General features: G+C 39.9%; 1 protein-coding gene across 1 annotated transcript in view; it reads right to left on the bottom strand.

Moving 5' to 3' along the window:
* Positions 1-20,807, bottom strand: part of LOC128861059 (fatty acyl-CoA reductase wat) — a 65,385-nt gene that overhangs the window by 32,088 nt on the left and 12,490 nt on the right. The window contains exons 2-7 of the mRNA XM_054098948.1: positions 19,160-19,275; positions 18,295-18,875; positions 13,989-14,117; positions 9,594-9,713; positions 8,480-8,578; positions 2,238-2,394 (exon numbers count right to left, since the gene is read on the bottom strand). Coding sequence (XP_053954923.1) covers positions 2,238-2,394; positions 8,480-8,578; positions 9,594-9,713; positions 13,989-14,117; positions 18,295-18,875; positions 19,160-19,275 — 1,202 coding nt within the window. The remainder of the gene's footprint in view (positions 1-2,237; positions 2,395-8,479; positions 8,579-9,593; positions 9,714-13,988; positions 14,118-18,294; positions 18,876-19,159; positions 19,276-20,807) is intronic.

The raw sequence follows: 20,807 nt of genomic DNA, 5'->3' as shown, positions 1-20,807 counted from the left end.
GAATGGAAATCGATACCGCGACATGATAAACGATTATTTTTGGCCGCAATTGAATGGTATGGACTTAGACGACATGTGGTTTCAACAGGACGGGGCCACAAGCCACACAGCACACGCTACAATTGATTTGTTGAAGAGTAAGTTCGATGAGCGCATTATTTCCAGAAATGGACCGGTCGAATGGCAGCCACGCTCGTGTGATTTGGAGCCTCTAGACTATTTTCTTTGGGGTTATGTGAAGTCATTGGTCTACAGTAACAAGCCGGCGACGATTTGTGAGCTCAGAGCCAATATTGAACGCGAAATTGCTGGAATTTCAGCCGATTTATGCAAAAGAGTGGTCGAAAAATGGGTTCAACGATCAGACTTCGTAAAACGTGCACGCGGTGGTCATGCAAAAGAAATCGAACTTCATACTTAAATGTATATGTTCAAACTCGATAATGAAAAAAAATTAGTTAAAAAAGTCAAACCGGTTGTGTTTTATTCAAAAAAAAAGTTGAAGCGCTCTTACTGAAAAACGCTTTATGTATATAAGGTTTTGCGGCGTCAGGTTCCGATTCGTTAATGGGTTTCAGTTGTCATGTTTGTAGATTAGCTTGAGTCTTTCAGCCGACACAATCTTCTCAACTATAGCAAGGTGGCTCTAATGGCCGTTTGATTTCATCTATGAGAAGGAACACGCGTGAACAGGAGTACAAATGTTTGAGTAAAAAAGCAACGGTAAGGCACCGAAGCTACACTGACTGTCAGTGTAACCTTAGGTGAATATGGGTTTTGCATATGTAATTCGAAAGGACTTTTGGAAATATTTACGTGCTACCTAAAATAACAAAACTATTCTGTGTTAGAGCTTAAATGCGAAGTAAAAAAAGAAAATAGACATAAATTTATATTTAATAAAGGTTGGCCAAAAAGTCTTGTGGTATTTTTATTGAATTTTCAATTGTTCATAAAATTGGTTATAATAATGCGATTTAAGTCAAATATGCGCCGTTTTGTTCGATGACGAGTTCCCAACGAGATGCCAACTTCATAATGACCCTCTTATAGAAGCTCGCTTCCCTATTGTCAAAAAACTCGGAGAGCCAATTTTCACACGACTCTCTTGAGGACAACTTCTGACTACCAAGCTCGTTCGCCATGGACAGAAATAGGTGGTAATCACTTGGTGCAAGATCCGGACTATACGGTGGATGCAAAAGAACCTCCCATCCGAGCTCCCGGAGCTTCTGGCGCGTCACCAAAGATGTATGTGGCCTGGCGTTGTCCTGATGGAAGACAATTCGGCCTCTGTTGATCAAAGATGGCCTCTTCTGCATGAGTGCTGCATTCAAGCGGTCCAGTTGTTGGCAGTACAGGTCCGAATTGAGCGTTTGGCCATAGGGGAGCAGCTCATAGTGGATGATTCCCTGCCAATCCCACCAAACACACAGAAGAACCTTCCTGGCCGTCAATCCAGGCTTGGCCACCGTCTGGGCAGCTTCACCGCTTTTCGACCACGACCGTTTGCGCTTCACGTTGTCGTAAGTGACCCACTTTTCATCGCCAGTCACCATCCGCTTCAAAAACGGGTCGATTTTGTTGCGTTTCAGAAGGGATTCGCATGCATCCATACGGGCAAAAATGTTGTTTTGCGTCAAGTCGTGTGGCACCCATACATCGAGCTTCTTTTTGAATCTAAGCTTCTTCAAATGGTTTATAACGGTTTGATGACTCATGCCCAGCTCTTGGCCGATGTTACGGCTGCTACTACGCCGGTCTCTTTCGATCAATTCAGCGATTTTATCGCAATTTTTGACGACAGGCCTTCCGGACCGTGGCGCATCTTCGATCACCTCTGCACCAGAACGAAAACGTTGGAACCATCGTTGTGCGGTGGATATGGAAACTGTATCGGGTCCATAAACTGCACAAATTTTATTGGCAGAATGAGATGCATTTTTGCCTTTATCGTAGTAGTACTGTAAAATGAGCCGTATTTTCTCTTTATTTTGCTCCATGTTTGCGACGCTATAACTCACGAACGACTAAAAGCAAACATCAATTAATCAAACACGTGTTAGCACGTGAAAAGAGCTTTCCAAAAAGCTCTAGCGTGAACCGATGCGGCGAATACAACTAGAACTACGCGCTTGCAAAGACAAGCTTGCGGAAATACCGCAAGACTTTTTGGCCAACCTTTACATGTTATTGCCCACTGAAAATGTCAATAGTTTTTATCTGATTCTACTTACCGATGGGCGGCCGAAAAATTCCCGCTGGCATGTAAAAGGCTCGATGATTAACTAAATTCTCAGCGCATTTTTTGGTCATTGTGTATGTATTGGGCATATCGCCAACTAGGCAGTGACGAAATTTTTCCAGCGTTTCATCGTCAAAAATGCGAAAGATCTAAAAAAGTAATTTAGTAGAAAAGTTAGAATGAAAATTTGTTTATTATATATATGTATGTACAATACAATATCTGATAAATATAATTTCATTTCATTCATCAAGTCTATGGTTACAAAACCACATTAACTAGAGGTTGGTTGGATGGTTGATTGAAGTGATGATTCACCAAGGGTCCAATCCTCGCTACCAACAAGTCATACGATTATTCCTTCCAGGTAGTGGTCCACATTATGGTATCAAATCGGCACATAAGTGCTACTTGAAGTGTACCTGGGGTACTCTTGCCATTTACATAGCTACCTGCCATTCCTTCACGTCTGTGCGATTCAGAAACTTTGTAAGATTGTTTACATACATTCGAGAATTGCTCATTTAAAAAGCGCACGTTACATATGTCAACATTTTTTTTGCTAGAATGTTGGTACAGCGGTCCTCTACAGTGTCTCAAACTCTGCGTGATCTGTCAATTAGCCTGTTTTTGGCATTTAATACTATCAGTCAATCGCAGGTGTGCTCTGCGAGTTTCACTATGGATTTGTCTTAAATTTTGTGTGTTTGAACGGGATTTCGTATGCCGAATCGTTGAAAATGTTGCAGAAATCCTATGACGAGTGTGCTTTATCAAAGCACGGCTCTACTAGTGGTATAAGGCTTCTGTAAAGGGCCGAGAAGTCGTGAAAGATTTTCCCCGATCTGGTCGCCCATCAAAGTCTTCAACGTCTTCAACGGATAAAAACGTCGGCAAAGTCAAGGAAATGGTGCTGAAAAACCATCATTTAAGTTTGAGGGAGGTAACTCGTGACCTTAACGTGTCTCACGAATCAATTCGCAACATTTTACACCATCAATTGGTCATGAGACGCGGGGCAGCTCGATTCGTTCCAAGAGATTTGAGTTTCTTTCAAAAAATTCATCGGAAGAAGGTGGTTGAAGACATGCCTGTGCAAGTGAATTCGGGCCCAATGCTTATCCAGCGCATCATAACAGGGGATGAGGCGTAGGTATATGAGTTTGACATGCAAACTAGTCAACAGGCGACTGAGTGGCGCTATCCACCTGAGCCGAAAGCCAGAAAAGAACCTCAAATTCGGTCAAAAGTGAAAGTCGCGCTACTCGTTTTCTTTGATTATCGTGGTGTTGTGCACTCGGAACTCGTTCCAAATGGTTCTACGGTAAATAAAGAATATTATTTGGAAGTTATACGACGCTTGACAGAGAATGTGCGTAGGAAACTGTCAAAGTTGTCGAAAGAAAACTCACGGACCTTGCACAATGTTAACGCACCGTCTCACAAGACTTATAATAGGACTATGAATAAGTTCGTTACGGTTTTACAACAGATGGCGTAACTTGATTATTATTCCATCGATCCACATTTCCAAACATTCATTGGAGAGCTACTGTCGTAAGGCACAAACGTCAGTATAAGTTTTTTATTTGAAGCGTAAACAACAATATTTTTACCACACTTGAAAATGTCGAATTTCGTGCCAAATAATGTGTTTTTGCGGGGAATTCTTCTTCATTATTTTAATATGAAGAAAAAAGCAGCCGAAAGTCATCGTATCTTGGTGGAAGTTTATGGTGAGCATGCTCTATCTGAGCGAACGTGCCAGAAGTGGTTTGCACGCTTTAAAAGTGGTGATTTTGGCTTGGAAGACGAAGAACGCGAGGGTGCGCCGCCAAAGTTCATGGATACCGAATTGGAGGAATTGCTCGATCAAGATCCGGCTCAAACGCAAGAAGAGGTTGCAAAAACTTTGGGAGTTGATCAATCAACCATTTCCAAACGTTTAAAAGCCATGGGAATGATCCGAAAGGTAGGCCATTGGGTGCCGTATGAATTGAAGCCAAGAGACGTTGAACGCCGTTTTATGGCATGCGAACAACTGCTTCAACGGCACAAAAGAAAGGGTTTTTTGCATCGAATTGTGACTGGCGATGAAAAGTGGGTCCATTACGACAATCCAAAACGTCGGGCAACGTATGGATACCCTGGCCATGCTTCAACATCGACGTCGGCGCAGAATATTCATGGCCTGAAGGTTATGCTGTGTATCTGGTGGGACCAGCTGGGTGTTGTGTATTATGAGCTACTGAAACCGAATGAAACGATTACGGGGGATGTCTACCGACGACAATTGATGCGTTTGAGCCGAGCACTGCGAGAAAAACGGCCGCAATACGCCGATAGACACGACAAAGTTATTTTGCAACATGACAATGCTCGGCCACATGTTGCACAAGTGGTCAAAACATACTTAGAAACGCTCAAATGGGATGTCCTACCCCACCCGCCGTATAGTCCAGACCTTGCGCCATCCGATTACTATCTCTTCCGATCGATGCAACATGGCCTGGCTGACCAGCACTTCCGTAATTACGATGAAGTCAAAAAATGGATCGATTCGTGGATTGCGGCAAAACCGACCGAATTTTTCACAAAGGGAATCCGTGAATTGCCAGAAAGATGGGAAAAAGTAGTAGTAAGCGATGGACAATATTTTGAATATTAAATTTGTAACCATTTTACGTCAATAAAGTTTCAAATTTCGAAAAAAAAACCGCACGAACTTATTCATAGTCCTATTATTATAAACACTTTTTTGAGCAAACACTCAACAAATATCATCAAACAATCATCTCATTCACCGGATTTAGCCCTGTGTGACTTTTCCCAAAAGTGAAATTGCCACTCCGCGGACACCGCTTGGAGTCGATAGAGGCCATTAAAGAGAATTCGCGCAGAGAGCTGAAGAAGATCTCTCCAAACGCATTTCAAAGGTGCTTTGATGACTGGACTAATCGTTGGAAGATGTGTATTGCTTCAAATGGAGCCTACTTTGAAGGCGACAAAATAAATTTTGATGAATAAAAAAGTATTTTACGTTTTATTGAACAATTCCCGGTAGTTTCCTGACAGAATGTATATACCGACCAGCTATTCGAGGTTTTCAAAAATCGGCTTACCCAAGGTGAACATTCTCGCCTTTTTTTATTATATTCCGGCAGGGCATTCACAGAAGAATAGAAAGATAGTCTCCTCTTTTTCCACCAGTAAATTTTGTAAACCGTAATGTACTCGTAACGTTAAATTTTACGCTCAAAGTGGTAAGGCTATTCCTGCTGTCTACCAACAGTTTTGAGCTTGTTATAGCCGCAACCAGTTCCGGGACTGCAGCTTGGCCATCCGATTGAATAGCGATATGATCCATAAGGGACAAGTCTGCGATTAGTAGCTGTGGAGAACACTTCAAGTATGAGTAAGACGCACAGATTTTTCTGTTCTAAATCTATGAGGATATGCTTTATATCTGCTCCAATACCACAATTCTGGAGTTAGACTTAGAGTAGACTAGAGCTACAAAATGGCTTAAACATAATATTTAAAGATAAGACTAGAAAGTAATTCGACTCCAAGTTAGATAAAAAGAGATTTAGGTGGGACGAAATCTAGATCGAGACCATTAAAAATGCTATTAATTTCACTTACATTAAGCATTTTTTTTTGTGGGGACAGACTAGCAAGTACAGCATTCAAACAACTTTTTGTCCATTGCACTCCGAAGATCTCAGTAGATTTTGTGGAGCCAAGGCGGTCACTTCTTGACACATCAGTACCAAAGACCTCAAACCTGAATCGAGCGAAGGCGGGGCAGACGCACAGGAAGTGGTCCGCTGTCTCATCCTCCTCTTTACAAGCTGAGTGGAGTGCACTGTATGAGATGCCTACCTTTTCCATGGCCTTGCCCATAGAAAGTGGTTCGTCTAATCAGCTGCCTATAGTCCCTTTTGTTTGACGACGGGAGGATCTGCGACATTCGGCCGGACATAACAGATAACATCAGTTTTGGCCATCTGCAGCCTCACTCAGCCTCGCTTGTGGATTAAAGTAACCCGTTTGCTAGCCGTGGCTTTGAAGGCTGCAGAAGGGAGTGGCAGAATGGGCTCCTGCTCAAAGAAGTGGGCCTAAGAGCCCATCCTAGCTAAGGACTCAGAGACCTCGTTACCCACGTGTCACGGGAACCATGTTAGCATCATGTGATATTATGTCTACCGACATGATTCTGCTTGGATTTACAGAACTCAACTACCTTTGAAGTGGTTGGAGAGCTGTCTAAGACCATGAGCCCAACTTTGCTGCCACTGCAGACACATTCAGATCTGCCTCTCCATCTATTTTCCACAACAAAGTTCATCGCTTCTTCAATAGCATATATCTCCGCTTGAAGCACAGGTGCTTGCACTCTCAGAGTAAAGTGTAGTTTTGTTCCGCTGGATTCCACGTATTCACAATAGCCGGAACCGTGCTCGGTCCTGGAGCCATCCGTGAAGCTGCGAGAACAATGTTTTCCGGCCTCATTTTCAGAGTTTAACCACGATTGAGCCTCGGGCAGCACCACACTGTATCTCTTTTCAAGTACGACTCTTGATGGCATACAGTTAAAGGGCACTGAGAGAATCGTTGGTGAATTCTCTTTGTGTTTCAGCCTGCAGACGGCCCTCAAGCCCTCTCTTTAGATGAAAACATCAAGTGGTGGTAGACTAACCCGAGCATCTAATGCAGGGCCTGAAGTAGTCGAGCCTTATTAATGGGTGCATAAATTTAAAAATTTGATTTAAAAATTTTAACATGCAAGGGAAAGTAAAAGCGCAAAAGCCTTTGGGGAATCTGCTGTAGCAACCACATCGAGGTTTTTATGAACAATGAAAGTATGTTGGGAAAAATCATTCCCGATTATGGTTTGGCAAACGGGCATAAGGACGAGCAGGTGTATCTTAACTGAATAAAAATATGATTTTAACACCGCATTTCAATTTATAAAAATGTTTATTTTCATTATTTTTTTTATTTTTCCCCAAATGTGCTTGTGTTGTTTGTCGAAAAAGTATAATTTGAAATATAGAAATTTAATTTTTTTGAGAATTTATTTATTTTTTAATGTTTACACTTCATCCGATTCGAAAGTTTGTCGCTCGACGAGGCCCGAAGATAGTCGCTTCTTTCTTCATAACTCGCGGGGGTCTTACTTTTATTCAAAGTTTGCATTTTATTTGAATTTAAGAAATTAATTTGAACTTGAGCGCAGTCTGGCTGTATTTGTGCTAGCCCGAACTTTGAATTTCCAATGCAATGAAAAAAAAAAAAAATTTTTTTTAGATTTTAATCCATGCATCAAAAAGTTAAATGTACAACCATTTGTATGAATGCCCAATGCCTATCTTGATAAGTTTTTATTTGCCATTCGAACTGTTTTTTGAAATAAAACGCAGTATGCAAAAACCCGCTTTTTCAAATTTTAAACTAATTTCTTCTAATACCAAAGCAATTTTTTTATGGTTTTTTTTACTTTATGCAAATTACAATAATTTTTTTCTTTAATTCTTTTTCACGAAGATCAAGCTTTAATTAGACAAATCAATTTAAATATGGCGAGTGAAAAAATTTGGAAATATTGCACATACATCTGCAACATGAAACGCTAGTACTTATTTTCATATGAAAATTTTATCAATTAAAATATTTTTTTTATTATAATCTGCCACGCGCCGTATACCTTTAATACCCAATGCACTCACAATTATTGATGCGTGGAAAGGAATGTTTAGCTGTGCAATTTCAAGTTTGGAATTTATAAAATGATATTTAATTTTTTGGCCATCCTAGCTGAATGGCTTTGTGCGTGACTAACAGGGTTAGGAACCTATTGAGGGTGTGTAACACCAAATGATTTAAAAATGATTTTTTCTTTAACGGTCACCTCTCGGCAGACAATGATAAATGCCTTAGTGTGTGTCTGCTATGAAAAAGCTCCTCATGAAAAACCAACCGCCATTTGGAAACGACATACAACTACAGATTTCTCTATTTGCAGAATAGCATCAAAACGCCAGGTCACAAAGTGTAGAAGCAGCGCGGCCAAATGCCCAAAAAAGCGTTGTGCGCATTAAATTTATTTTTCTGATTTAAAATTATTAAATTCTCAAGATCTTTTGTGTAGAGCGCGAATGTAATTTTTATTAGGAAAAATATGAAACACCCTTTCCCCCATATAACCCCATTCTTTTTTTTTTGAGATACCTGCATAATTTTTTCATATCCAATGTCGTTCTCATATACGCGCTCTTTGATGAATTTCCGATTGCAATTGCAGTAAAGTGTTGAAATGTGCACGAGTGACTGCAAAGAAAAAATATATACCGTCAGTGTCAAATAAAAGTGTACACCACATATTGATATGTTGATAACTTTGCTATGACTATTTGCTTATTTATTTTTTAATTTGAATAATTGTTTTATAAAAGCATAGTTCATATTACAACAAATACCGGATAAAGCAAAGTTTCGTACTTCGTATAAAAATTGTAAAAAATCGGTAAATTTTCATCAAAACTTTTTACTCAAAATTTTTAGAAACATTTTCGGTATGCAATTTTAGAGATCATTGAATTCTGATCCAATAAAGTGCAAGTTTCAGGTGGTTCAGAAATCGCGTTGATTTTTGATCATTTTTTCTGCTAACGGTGCTGGGTGTTTTCTTCCATATAAAAAAAATTTATAGCAGGCTTTAAATGGAGAAAATGCACAAGACCGTGTCCGAAAATAGTTCTCAAAAATCAGTACCATTTTGACTCTACTTCAAATTTGCACTTTTTTAGAATGAAATTTATTAATCCATAATATTGTGTACACAAAATTTTTCTAAACATTCTAAAAAATTAAAAAAAAAATTCTGACCAAAAATTTGAAATTTTTAGGACGTTTTGCCGAATTTTTACAAATTTTATGCTAAATTCGATACTTTGCTTTATGCGATTATTGTTGAATTATGGACTATATTTTTATAAGAAAAATAATTAAAATTACAAAAGATATAAAAAATAGTCAAAACTTATCAGTATGTGGCGTGCACTTTATTTTGGCGCCGACTGTATGTAAATATGTATAAAAACATGTAAATATGTTAACTGCCACTAATTTTTTGTAAAGCCTTCATATGAGAGTTTAAAAAAAATACAAACAACTCAATAGTGAATTCCATGTGAAAAATATTTTTAAATTTGTTTTTGCACTGCATTCTAATTTGAATGGAACAAATTATTGAACTAAATTTGCGAAAATGCCGTTTAATTAAATTTTAAAGTAAAGTGAAATGAAAAAAGAATTACCACGGCCAACAAAAAAGTAACAATACCTTGAGTTTTTTCATTTCCATCGACAGGTCAAGAATCTTCTTGGTACCTAAAACGTTGATATCGATTGCATCTCTTAGCTTTTCGTTGAATTTTACCGAGGCCACAACATTGAATATTATCTGAAAATAGTAAATCAAATAACTGTTATATAATAAAAACTCAGTAAGAGTGTATATATATTATTACAATAAAGGGTCTTTAAAAAGTGACTGCTAGATGTCAGCAGTAAAAAATTCCTAGACGTCATATGTTTTTTGAGTCATCTTTGGCATTCGTCAAGTAGACTGATGCAGAATTTTACGTGATAGAACAACGTCTTAAAATTATTAAAACTTATTATGAAAATTGTCGATCTTTAACCCTTTCGATCCGTATGGTACACATGTGTACCACTTTAAGATTAAATGTCACAATAATAACTCAGTGAATTTCTTCTAGCTTATGCTATTCACCTGATCATCTCTACTTTTTTCTAAATACATACTGATAAGTTCCGTTAAGTCCGTGAAGCTATCGGAAAAATCATGGAAGACGAGGCTGATAATACCAGCGACTCAGAAGACTTCTCGAAGGGGAAGCTCCCACAATTTTCTTCCAAGTGATTACGCTACATCGAAGCGAAGATTCAGTAAACGAGGAGAATTAGGATGCTGTCGAGAGATTCTTACCTAGCGGTGTCTTGAGCTCTAACAGCGGTAACAATGATACTGAAAGCTACATTGATGATGTCGCTTCGAACCCTAGCGCATCGAAAATAAATATAATATTACTTGGAATACTCCGGATTAAAATTTTGTACCAAAAAAAAAACTGTTTATGGACTTCGGAACTGTACAATATCAAACCACATACCAAGACATTCAAGTATAGATCAGATACGACGCGAAAGAAGTATTGGTATTGAGTAATTGTCACGAACCTTCTGTGGCTAATGTTACAAAAAGGTTGAAAACAGGAGAAAAAATTCTAGTGCAATGGCCCAGTCAAATAAAATGTTATAGGGAGATTGTGGGAGGATTCGACTTGGCTGAGCAGATGTCTGGGCTTTATGAATACGATAGGAAATCGGATAAGTCGTGGAAGAAATTGTTTTACCGTCTGATAATGATGATAGCAGTGAGTTATTTATTTCGACCTCAACCGAAAAAAGATACCATTCAAATCGTTTTTAGTTACTTTGGCTGAGGCATTGATCCAGCACGACTTACAAACTACAGCCGTTCGACGGTCAAAACCTGGACGAACACCACAAATTTCCAAACACAAGGCAATACACCTTCCTGTTGAAGCTACTACTCGACGTCTTGGTACCAATTGCAGTTCTCAAAAAATTTAGAGTCGCACTAAGACAATATGTAAAGAGTGCTAAGTACCGCTTTGCAAAACGTGCTTCGCACCTTACCGTACGTGAATTTTATGTATAAAGAAATTTTTCACTAAAATTTTCTTGAATAATATAACAATTAAAAAAATATAAATAGAAAAAAAAATTATATGTAAAATAAAATATAAATTTTTTTTTATATTATTTCTTATTTCTAAAGATCGTTTTACAAAACGGCTGTTACTTATTTGTACCACATAACATCGCGAGTGGCACAACAGTTAACCATCACCCACCGCGCCACCCTCTTATTGCATCTCATATTTTTAATAATTTTTAAATTATACATCACCTAATTAACCAACTTTGATAAACAATTTTATACCAGGATTGCTGTGCGAATGTCGGGTCGAAAGGGTTAAGAGAAACGTATCGCAAAATTCGTAATTTTTCAATTCAGTTCAAGAAACTGGTTCTGCCGATTATAGAAAAGGGACTGGCAAACTAGAAACTGGATGCCCAGTTGAGAACATTGCCGCTATAGCGCAACCTTCGCATCGATATCTCGATATTCTCAACAATAAGGCATTCATGAATCAACTATTTGGCTGTAAACAACAAATGGCGTAATTTTTCATATATAATTCCTATGAGCCGTATTTTGAATTAAAAAAAAAATAGTGAAACTACTGAGCTCAAAATTTTAGTAACTCTAAGTATGGTGCGGACCCTGGATTTGACCCCCTCTCACATATATATGAGGAGGGTTCAATAAGTTCCCGTGTTAGAAATGAAGACACCATTTAAAACAAATATTATGTTTCAATATAGTCCCCTTTTAGAAAGATACACATCTTGCAACGCTCAGGCTATTTTTTTAACTCCTCCAAAAATAGAATTTGTCGAAATACGCCTCTGCCACGGCGATGACTTCCTCTTTTGAACTGAATTTTTTTGCCGCGAACCATTTCTTCATGTTAGGGAATAAGAAAAAGTCCCAGGGAGTCAGTTCGGGTGAATATGGGGTGTGCGGCAGCATTCATAACGCAAATCATGCAATTTGACGGTGAGAACTCCGGATGCATGTGGGGGTGTGTTGCGAAACAGCACCTTCCCTTTCGCCAAATGTGGACTCGTCTCCTTCAATTTTTTGTGAAAGCGGTCGTATAACTTAATATACATAGTACTGTCCAGTGATAGTTCTTCTAAGCAATCCATGAGGATGACGCCGTTGGCATCCCCTAAAATCGTCGCCTTGTCCTTTCCGACCGATGGGACGGTCTTCACCTTCTTTGGAGTAGATTCACCAGGATAATTCCTTCGTTTTAATTGTTGCTTAGTTTCTGGTGTGTAGTGATGAATCCAGATTTCATCAACAGTGACAACTCGACGCAAAAACTCTTTCGGATCTCGCTTTCTCGCTTAAATTTCTCAAAACACTGGTTCGAAATTAATAGCCGCATCCGCTTGTTGTTGCTTGTGAGCAATCGCGGCACCCATCGGGCCGAACATTTTTTCATCGCTAACTTATCACGTAAAATATTAATTACCATTCCAGTCGACAGCGTCTTGGATTTTCAAGTCGTGGATTATTTGATTGATTTCCTCGGTAACCATGTCTGCCGGACGTCTTAGTCGCTCCTCATCAAAAACGGATGTTCGCCCACGTTTAAATTCGTTGAACCAAATTTGTAATATCTGAAATTTGTTTTGCCGTCGTTCACACCAACTTCCTCCAGGAACACCCTCTATCATCAAACACGGGTGCTTATTGAACCGCCCTCTAATACAGTATCAGGAATTAAAAGTAACATTAAAAAAGAATTACTAAAGATAAAAGTTTACTTCAATAACAATTACAAAGAAGGTAAGTGTGGATTTAATTTTTTTTTAATTATTTCCTTTAGATTTATTGGTGTATACTCAATGCTACTCGCTGACAAGCTGAAGTGATGCCGGGGTGCCATTAACCTCGCGATGGCATTAACGATATTTCAGTTTAGTGCTGAGATTATCACTACTTTTGTTTCATAGGCTTTACTTTTGAGGTATCTCCACAGAAAAGAGTCCATTGGGCGGCGATGAGATCGTGCGATCTGGCTGGTTAGGATTGTACCCGACTGGGCTGATTGTACCCGCTTTATTTGGCCTTACAATGGGCTCCGGTCACATAGAACGCTCCAAGGAATTACTGTTGGTCAATTCATCAGCCATTTCGTTTAGGTAAACAACGCAGTGTCGCATCCCCGCAACGGAGTACAGCCTCAACTTACATTTTTGGGTTACTTTTGAGAAGATGCGAGAGATTTTTAAGGTCTTTAGGGAAAGCTGGCTATCACTACAGACTTTTATTTTATTTGCAGGATGACATAGTTTTATTTTCGAAATTCGGAATAGTGCCACAAATCACAAAAAGATGTGGATTTTTATTAAAATTCCGCAATCATTTATTTTGTTTATTGGCTTTATCTGCTATCGTGCCAATTGACCCACTTTAGCTTAGGAGGGGATGGGACCAATCCTGCACTTCATAAGGGCCACAAAATTGGTCCACAAAAAAATAAGGTTCCCGTGTCGCATAGTAGTATCACAACGGACCTTTAAGATCCAAGTGAGTTAGTCGTACAGACCGACTAGCCCCATAACCTAACCTAACTTCGCGTGCTACCTTCGGATACCTGACAGCTCGGATATGTACCACAGTTTAAGAAACGCTGTGCTAGGGCGTTGTGGTCACTTGTGCGAAAGGCATATTGATTGTAAGTTTTTAATGATCTGTATTGTTTTTATATTGTATAAAAAATTAAAATGTCCCAAGGCGAATCTTCTCAAGGTGGTATTATTTCATCAGTTGATTGGTGTCTGTTTTTCAAAGTGAGGACATCTGTATTTTTGTTTTCCTATGTGGTATTGTGAGCTCAATATCAACTTATATAAATTCCAAACGAAAACCAGTTAAGGTGCCTAGAATTCATCACATAAAAATGTTTAGTCTCAGAAAACTCTATAAAATTATTGTAATGCAAAATCACTTCAGCAAAGACTGTGGGAATTCCTAATAGCAACTTACCTCTACTTCCTGGCATAAAATTTCACGGTCTTCTGGGGAAATGTCCAGGTCAATGGTGCTGTAGTCCACACGCATTGCATGCACTTTTCGGAATAACCCAGGCTGCTCGGCACGTACAGAATCGAAGATCTGTAAAAAAAAATAAAACAAACCAACGAGATCAGACACAAATGTACGGAAATGGTGCAACATACGAGTATACGAGTATCACACACAAATTAAATACAAAATGAGAAAAGAGTTACGCATTCAGTGATTTTTTTTTCTTTTTTTTTTGTTTTGTAATTTTGTAAAAGATATGTAGGAGATGGAGCTTTTGAGGGATTCCTGATTTTTGATTTTTAATCTCATTTCCTACAAACTTCTGTGACTTATCGCGCTAGACCAATTGATCTCTTTTTATAGTAAAAATATTAGTATCTCCATAAATTAAAAATTCCGGCCGAAGGGACTGTCTTTGCCTTCTTTGGAGTAGATTCACGAGGAGAAATCGATTGTTTTGATTGTTGCCTAGATTCTGGTGTGTAATGATGAATCCGGGTTTCATCAGCGGATACAACTCGACTCAAAAATTCCTTCGGATCTTGCTTAAATTCCTCCAAACACAGCTTCATGTAAAATATTATTTGCCATTTCGGTCGACATATCTGTGGCCTCTGTAACTTTGGGCACTTTCGTTTGGGCACTTTCATGTCGTCGTTTTTTCACTTATAAGCGGCTTCACCCGTGGAGTTCGCGTTCTTGGCACAGTTTCAGCACTACTGCTTCATCTACTAATCTCAGCGAGATTTCTATTAATTTTTGAGGCAAAAGTGCCTGGTTCTCGCTTGATTTTTCTAACTATCGCAGGACTTCAACTTTTCAGGATATCGGTCTCTACAGAACTAATTACCATTTAAATTTAACGAATTATTTTATTTTTCCAAGGTTAGGTTAGATTAGGTGAATATGGTTGCCCAGGGAATGGGCACACTTGGACAAGAAGGATTCGTCCTTTGTGATGCCATTGTGGAGGGGTGAGGCGGGAGAGAAAGACCGATGGGATACAGGGAGAGGGCGGGGAGAGATGGTGCTGGGATGGTTAGGAGCGTGTGGATTACGAACGATGACTATATTTGCGTCGACCGCTTAATGCTGCTGATGAAATTCATCAGATTTTTAATGTCAGCACCAGCTATATCAGCAGGCGTGGCAAAAAAGTAGGAGCCAAGATGCCTAGACCTCAGCCCCGCCAGAGCAGGGCAGCTAAGGAGAAGGTGCTGAGATGATTCCACCTCATCCTCCATACATCCAGCGCAGAAAGGACTCGAGGCGATTCCAAGTCTCACAGCATGCATTCCTCGCGCATTGTGTCCTGTGAGAGAGCCCACGAGATTCCAAGAGAAAGTTAAATATTTAAATGTACTAAAAAAGGAGTTTTTGAACGTAAACCCGAGATAAAGACATCTTTTTTAGATTTTCTACTAGAAAAACTAGATTTCCGAATACTTTTGAGAGGCACTGTACATATATATTATTTCTTTAAATGAGTTTGCACTCCAAAAGTTGGTAAATTGTCAAAATTTTCATTTCCCCGTTTTTCAATATATAAAAAAAGACACCTCAAATACATCTAAATCTTTGCGCAACGAGAGCAGGGCAGCTGAGAGGAAAGTGCAGAGATGATTCCACCTCGACCTCCAGACAACTTCTGCAGAAAGGACTTGAAACAATTCCATGGACATCTAACCGCATGGGCATCTAACGTTCAGCGTCCGGTAAGGATACTTACCTAATTCGTGAGCTGCAGCTTTGTTACCTTTTGAAATTCCCTCTGATCTACGTGGTCAGACGGATCTCGCGACTTTGTACGTTTGCGCACTAGGCCAGCGCTCGATGACTTGTTGCGAATCCCATCTTTTCAGGAGTATACCACAGGTTCCCAAGAGCCCCCTGTCTAGCCGGCTCATCAGCTCAGAAGTTTCCCTCTATTCGAATACCATCGCGAGAGAAGTCAGGCAATTTCTGACTAATTTCGTACGCATAAAAAACTTGCCCAAGGCTCTAGTTGCCGCTTGGCTGCCGGAGTAGATATTAACGTTTTTTTAAGTAATTACAGAAGTAAGCAACCAATCCACTGCTTCCTTAATTGCGCCTACCACCGCTTGGACGACACTACAGGGGTCCGGAAGCCTAAATTTGGGGGCAGAATACTCACCCAACAACTCTGCCGGCCTACTTCGAGCAATACGTAAACCTGTTTGTCAAGCCCAATTCTCCCTTGAGAAAATATGAATGGCAAAAGTACCGCTCGGACCCACCAAGTATTACAATAATCCAACACCATGTAGGTGAACTCAAAGTTTTGAAGAAATCTAGCTTATGGCTGGAACACCTCAGTTTGATTGTGGCGGATGGAGTGGCAATTTTTCCTGCGACACTCACGGGTATCACATTCTGCATAGCCTTAAGCGCTAGAGTTGGCGTGGTCCGTAGCGCCTCAATGGTTTCAATGGGGGCAGCCTTTTGGACCCTCTCCAGCTTCTTAACAGATGACGTCCTTTCCAACGAGTTCCACCAGGCAAAAACTCTGTGCAACAAAATTGGTTTTATAACTATGGTATATAGTCAAAATGTAGCTTTAGGCGAGTAGTCCATCTTTTTTCGATAGCGCTCCTACATCCATATAAGGCGACTGTTGCCTTTCGTCCCTAATTCTCTCGCTATTGAGGGTAGATAGGCTCTAGTATTTTACATTTTTTCGTAAATTAAACGAGCTCCATCTTCAGAGGATTCACCATTTCACAACTAAATATATAACCCTGCATCAGTTCAACCCGAGTATTTAAAAACTTCCCTCTGACAATACGTCACCCACGTAAGCAATTGCAGCTTCTCCTCTTCAGCTCCAATATACTACGAGGTGTGTTCAAAAAAAATCGCGAATTTTGAACTTTCGCAGGTTACGTATATTCGAATTTCGATTTTTGTGTGGCAATATGTTGGTACTCATGTCTCTCACTCATGCCGACGAGTTCGGACATTTTGAATATTCAGTTAATTGTTGACAGCTTCTTTGCTTGCACGTGTTTCGGCTCGTCTTCGATTTTTACCTATTCAAAAAGATGGATCAAAGAACCTGTATCAAAATTTGTGTGAAAAACGAAATTAAGTCCGCGGATACTTTCCGAATGTTGACTGTGTCATACGGAGACGCTACTTTGGACCATAGCAACGTTTATCGGTGGTACAAAATGCTCTCAGAAGGCGACGAAAAGCGTACCGGACGCCCGAGCACCGCAACAACAGACGAAAAAATTGATGAAGTGAAGAAGATGGTATTGACCAATCGTCGAATCACCATTAGAGAAGTTGCTGAGGACCTATACATATCGACTGGCGATGTGACATTCGTGTTTTTTTTTTTCAATGGTTTGGGCTTGAGACCGGTCGCCGCAAAATTCGTACCAAAACTGCTCAATTTCGACCAAAAGCAGCATCGGATGAACATTGCTAATGAGATGTTGAACTCTGGCCGCGACGGGTAGAGGGTCATAACTGGTGACGAATCGCGGGTTTTTTGGTTATGACGTGGAAACCAAAGCGCAATCATCTCAATGGAAGCGGCCGCACGTACCAAGACCGAAAAAAGCGCGCCAAGTTCGGTCGAATGTAAAAGTTTTGCTTACCGTTTTCTTCGATTGCAGGGGCATTGTGCATCATGGGTTCTTGCCACAGGGTAAAACGGTCAATAAGGAATATTACTTGCAAGTTATGTGCAATTTGCGCGAAGCGATCCGCCAGAAACGCTCGGAGTTTTGGAAGAACAAAAATTGCTTCTTGCGTCACGATAACGTCCCTGCTCACACATCGTTGCTTGTGCGCGACTTTTTGGCCAAACAGAACACACTAATGATGCCACAGCCACCGTATTCCCCAGATCTGGCCCCTGTGACTTTTTCTTGTTCCCGAAACTGAAAATGCCCATGAAAGGACGACGCTACGCTACGATTGACGAGATAAAGACGGCATCGAAGGAGGAGCTGAATAAGATAAAAAAACTGATTTTTGAAGGGCTTCGAAGATTGGAAACAACTTTGGCACAAGTGCATAGTATCTCATGAAGATTACTTTTGAAAGGACAAAATAGATTTTAATGAATAAATAAATAATTTTTGAAAAAAACACAAAATTCGCGATACTTTTTGAACACACCTCGTATGGCGAACTCGCAAAAAATTAGCCAAATAAAAACTGTGTCGGTGGGTTTGTAAAAAATTGTAAAAGAACTCATACACGCATACGATAAATATTCCTTCGCACTCACCGATTCCTTGAAGAAATTCTCCAAACGCTGCTCAACGCTCATATTATCTTTGCAACGAATTAACGTATAAATTTTGCGCACCTCAAATGCACGCAACAGTTTCTGTGTAAGTACTTTACCAACGAAACCGGTGCCGCCAGTGATAAGAATTGTAGCGTTTCGATAGAAATCACTAATTGGTGTTGTGTTGGCGGTTGTGTTTGCGGTTGCGACGGTGGCCATGGTGCCAGCTGCAATTGATGTGGTGCTTACTGCAATTGGTTCATTGCAGTGTTGTGTTGAGGTACTAAAGGAATTGTTTGAAGTGGGATTTATTGCTGTTGGCGTTGTTGTAGCTTTAGTAACACTGCCTGTTGTTGAAGCATTGCTATGATAATTGTTCATGGTCTCTTTGTGTGTGCTGGTAGTTTTATTGGCAGTTTGGTCAATGCTATTGGTTGTGACTATTGTATGTGTAGGTGTATTGATTTCATTAACGTCATTGTATACACTTTCCTGCCCATATCCGCCGGCACAACCACCATTGATAGACTCAATTATTGAGGCTGCTGAGTTTGTATGAAGTTTCCGATCAGGATTCTCTGAAATCAGTAAGTACATATTTATATATTTATTTAAGTACTGGCGGTTTATTTAAGTATAACTTTTTTCTCATAAAACTTTTTTTTTCAAGCAATTTTGAGCAATCACACGCAACAAACCGAGGCACAAATTGAATTTACATTTTCTTCTTCTGAAATCCATTATTTTTAGGCCAAATTTTTGCGCAAGTGATTTCAAACTGTTTTATGCTCGATCTTTAGCTCCTGGGTGATGCTACGACTACTAACATCCCGGCTAACTTCAATTATTTTTGTGATTTTACCGACATTATCGTCATTTTCTTTAACACCAAAAATGCCTGAACGCAATCGTCGAAACCCAAATTGCACGTAATTACCTGTTACAGTATCGGCACCATTCTCAATTTCTGTGGCCTGGCTTGAGTTTTCGCCATTATACAAGAAAATCAGTATAATTTACCGAATTTTCTCTTTGTTGACTTCCCTTTAACTCACAACTGAATGGAACAAACAAAACATCAAAAGTTTAGTGAGAACTGTCACCTTGACAACGAGCATAAACTTTAAATTGTTTGATCGTTTTTTGATACTTTACGAGATATCGATCACTACAGCCATCTACCCAGAAAATAATGCCTCTCTTTTTGCCCAAACAATATTAATATAAGTATATTATTTTTGCGCGGAGGCCGAGATGCTCAAAATTACGATATGCCTCCGGCCTTCACTGAAGAGGAGCTTAAAACTGCGGCCAGAACTCTCAAAAGGAACAAATCTCCTGGGCCAGATGGCGTTCCAGCTAAAGCTCTCCAACTTGTGGCCGAAACCCGACGGGATGTGATGCTCGAAGTTTACCATGCGTGCATTGTTCAAAGCATTTTCCTGTGGAAAAGCTGTAGAAAAGGCAGAAGCTAACGCTAATCAGTAAGGGTAAAGACCCGCTTTGCATGCTGGAAAGCGTCGGAAAATTCCTAGAAAAACGTATATAGTGCTTTCCAATACGAGGTGTTATTTTGATAAAAGATCAATGGTTTCGTTGATTGTGTAGCACGTAGCGCCGTCTTGTTGAAAATAAATGTTATCCATAAAAAATCGTTAATAATGTCTCGATAGCGCAGTCCACTCACCGTAACTGTTGCTCCATCTTCTCCGGACCTTAAAACATATTCTCTGTTGAGGATAGAGAGACTTTTCAACAATAACTCTTGGATTTTCTGAGTTCCAGATCCGAAAATTTTGCTTGTTGACGAAGCCACTGAGGGGGAAACGGGCCTCATCACACAAGATGATTTTTTGATGGAATTCCGGATCATTTTCATGCATTTCAACGACCCAGTCAACAAAGACACGACGTTGTTGATGATCGGCTACCTTGAGTTCTTGTGTTAGCTGGACTTTATAGACCTTAAGACCCAAATTTTTATGCAAAATACGGAGTAATGACGTTTGCTCAATGCTTAATTCCATGGACAAACCTGGGTTTTCTTCAACACTTTCGGCTACAACAGCAATATTTTCGATTTTCGGCATTTCTTGAGCGACGTGCACGGGTTTTATTCTTCACATCACTAACTTGTCCCAACAGCTCGAATTTGTTCACCAATTTCTGTATTGCGGTCCGACAAGCTGCTTCACGAAATGTTACATATCTCGTGGAGGAAGCTGAACTAAGTCATATTAAGGCCACAATTGTGGTTGGAGGGCCATGGTCTGGAGCTCGCCGAACATAAGACCGAAATAATCCTGATGACACGAGGTCACATGCCACTCGAGGTCAGCATGCAACTAGGCAGCACATCCCGATTGGCTCAAAAAACGGTGAAATACCTGGGCATTCAGCTAGATTTCAGACTTAAGTTCTGGGTCCAAATACGGCACGCGACTACTAAAGCAGCGTAGATCACAGGAATGCTGACTAGTGGACCAACTCAGAGTTAAAGAAGGTTGATC

Source organism: Anastrepha ludens, chromosome 4 (genome assembly GCF_028408465.1).
Source record: "Anastrepha ludens isolate Willacy chromosome 4, idAnaLude1.1, whole genome shotgun sequence".
Taxonomy (NCBI): domain Eukaryota; kingdom Metazoa; phylum Arthropoda; class Insecta; order Diptera; family Tephritidae; genus Anastrepha; species Anastrepha ludens.
The sequence above is the reverse complement of the archived record's forward strand: the minus strand, read 5'-3'. Positions and strand labels throughout refer to the sequence as shown.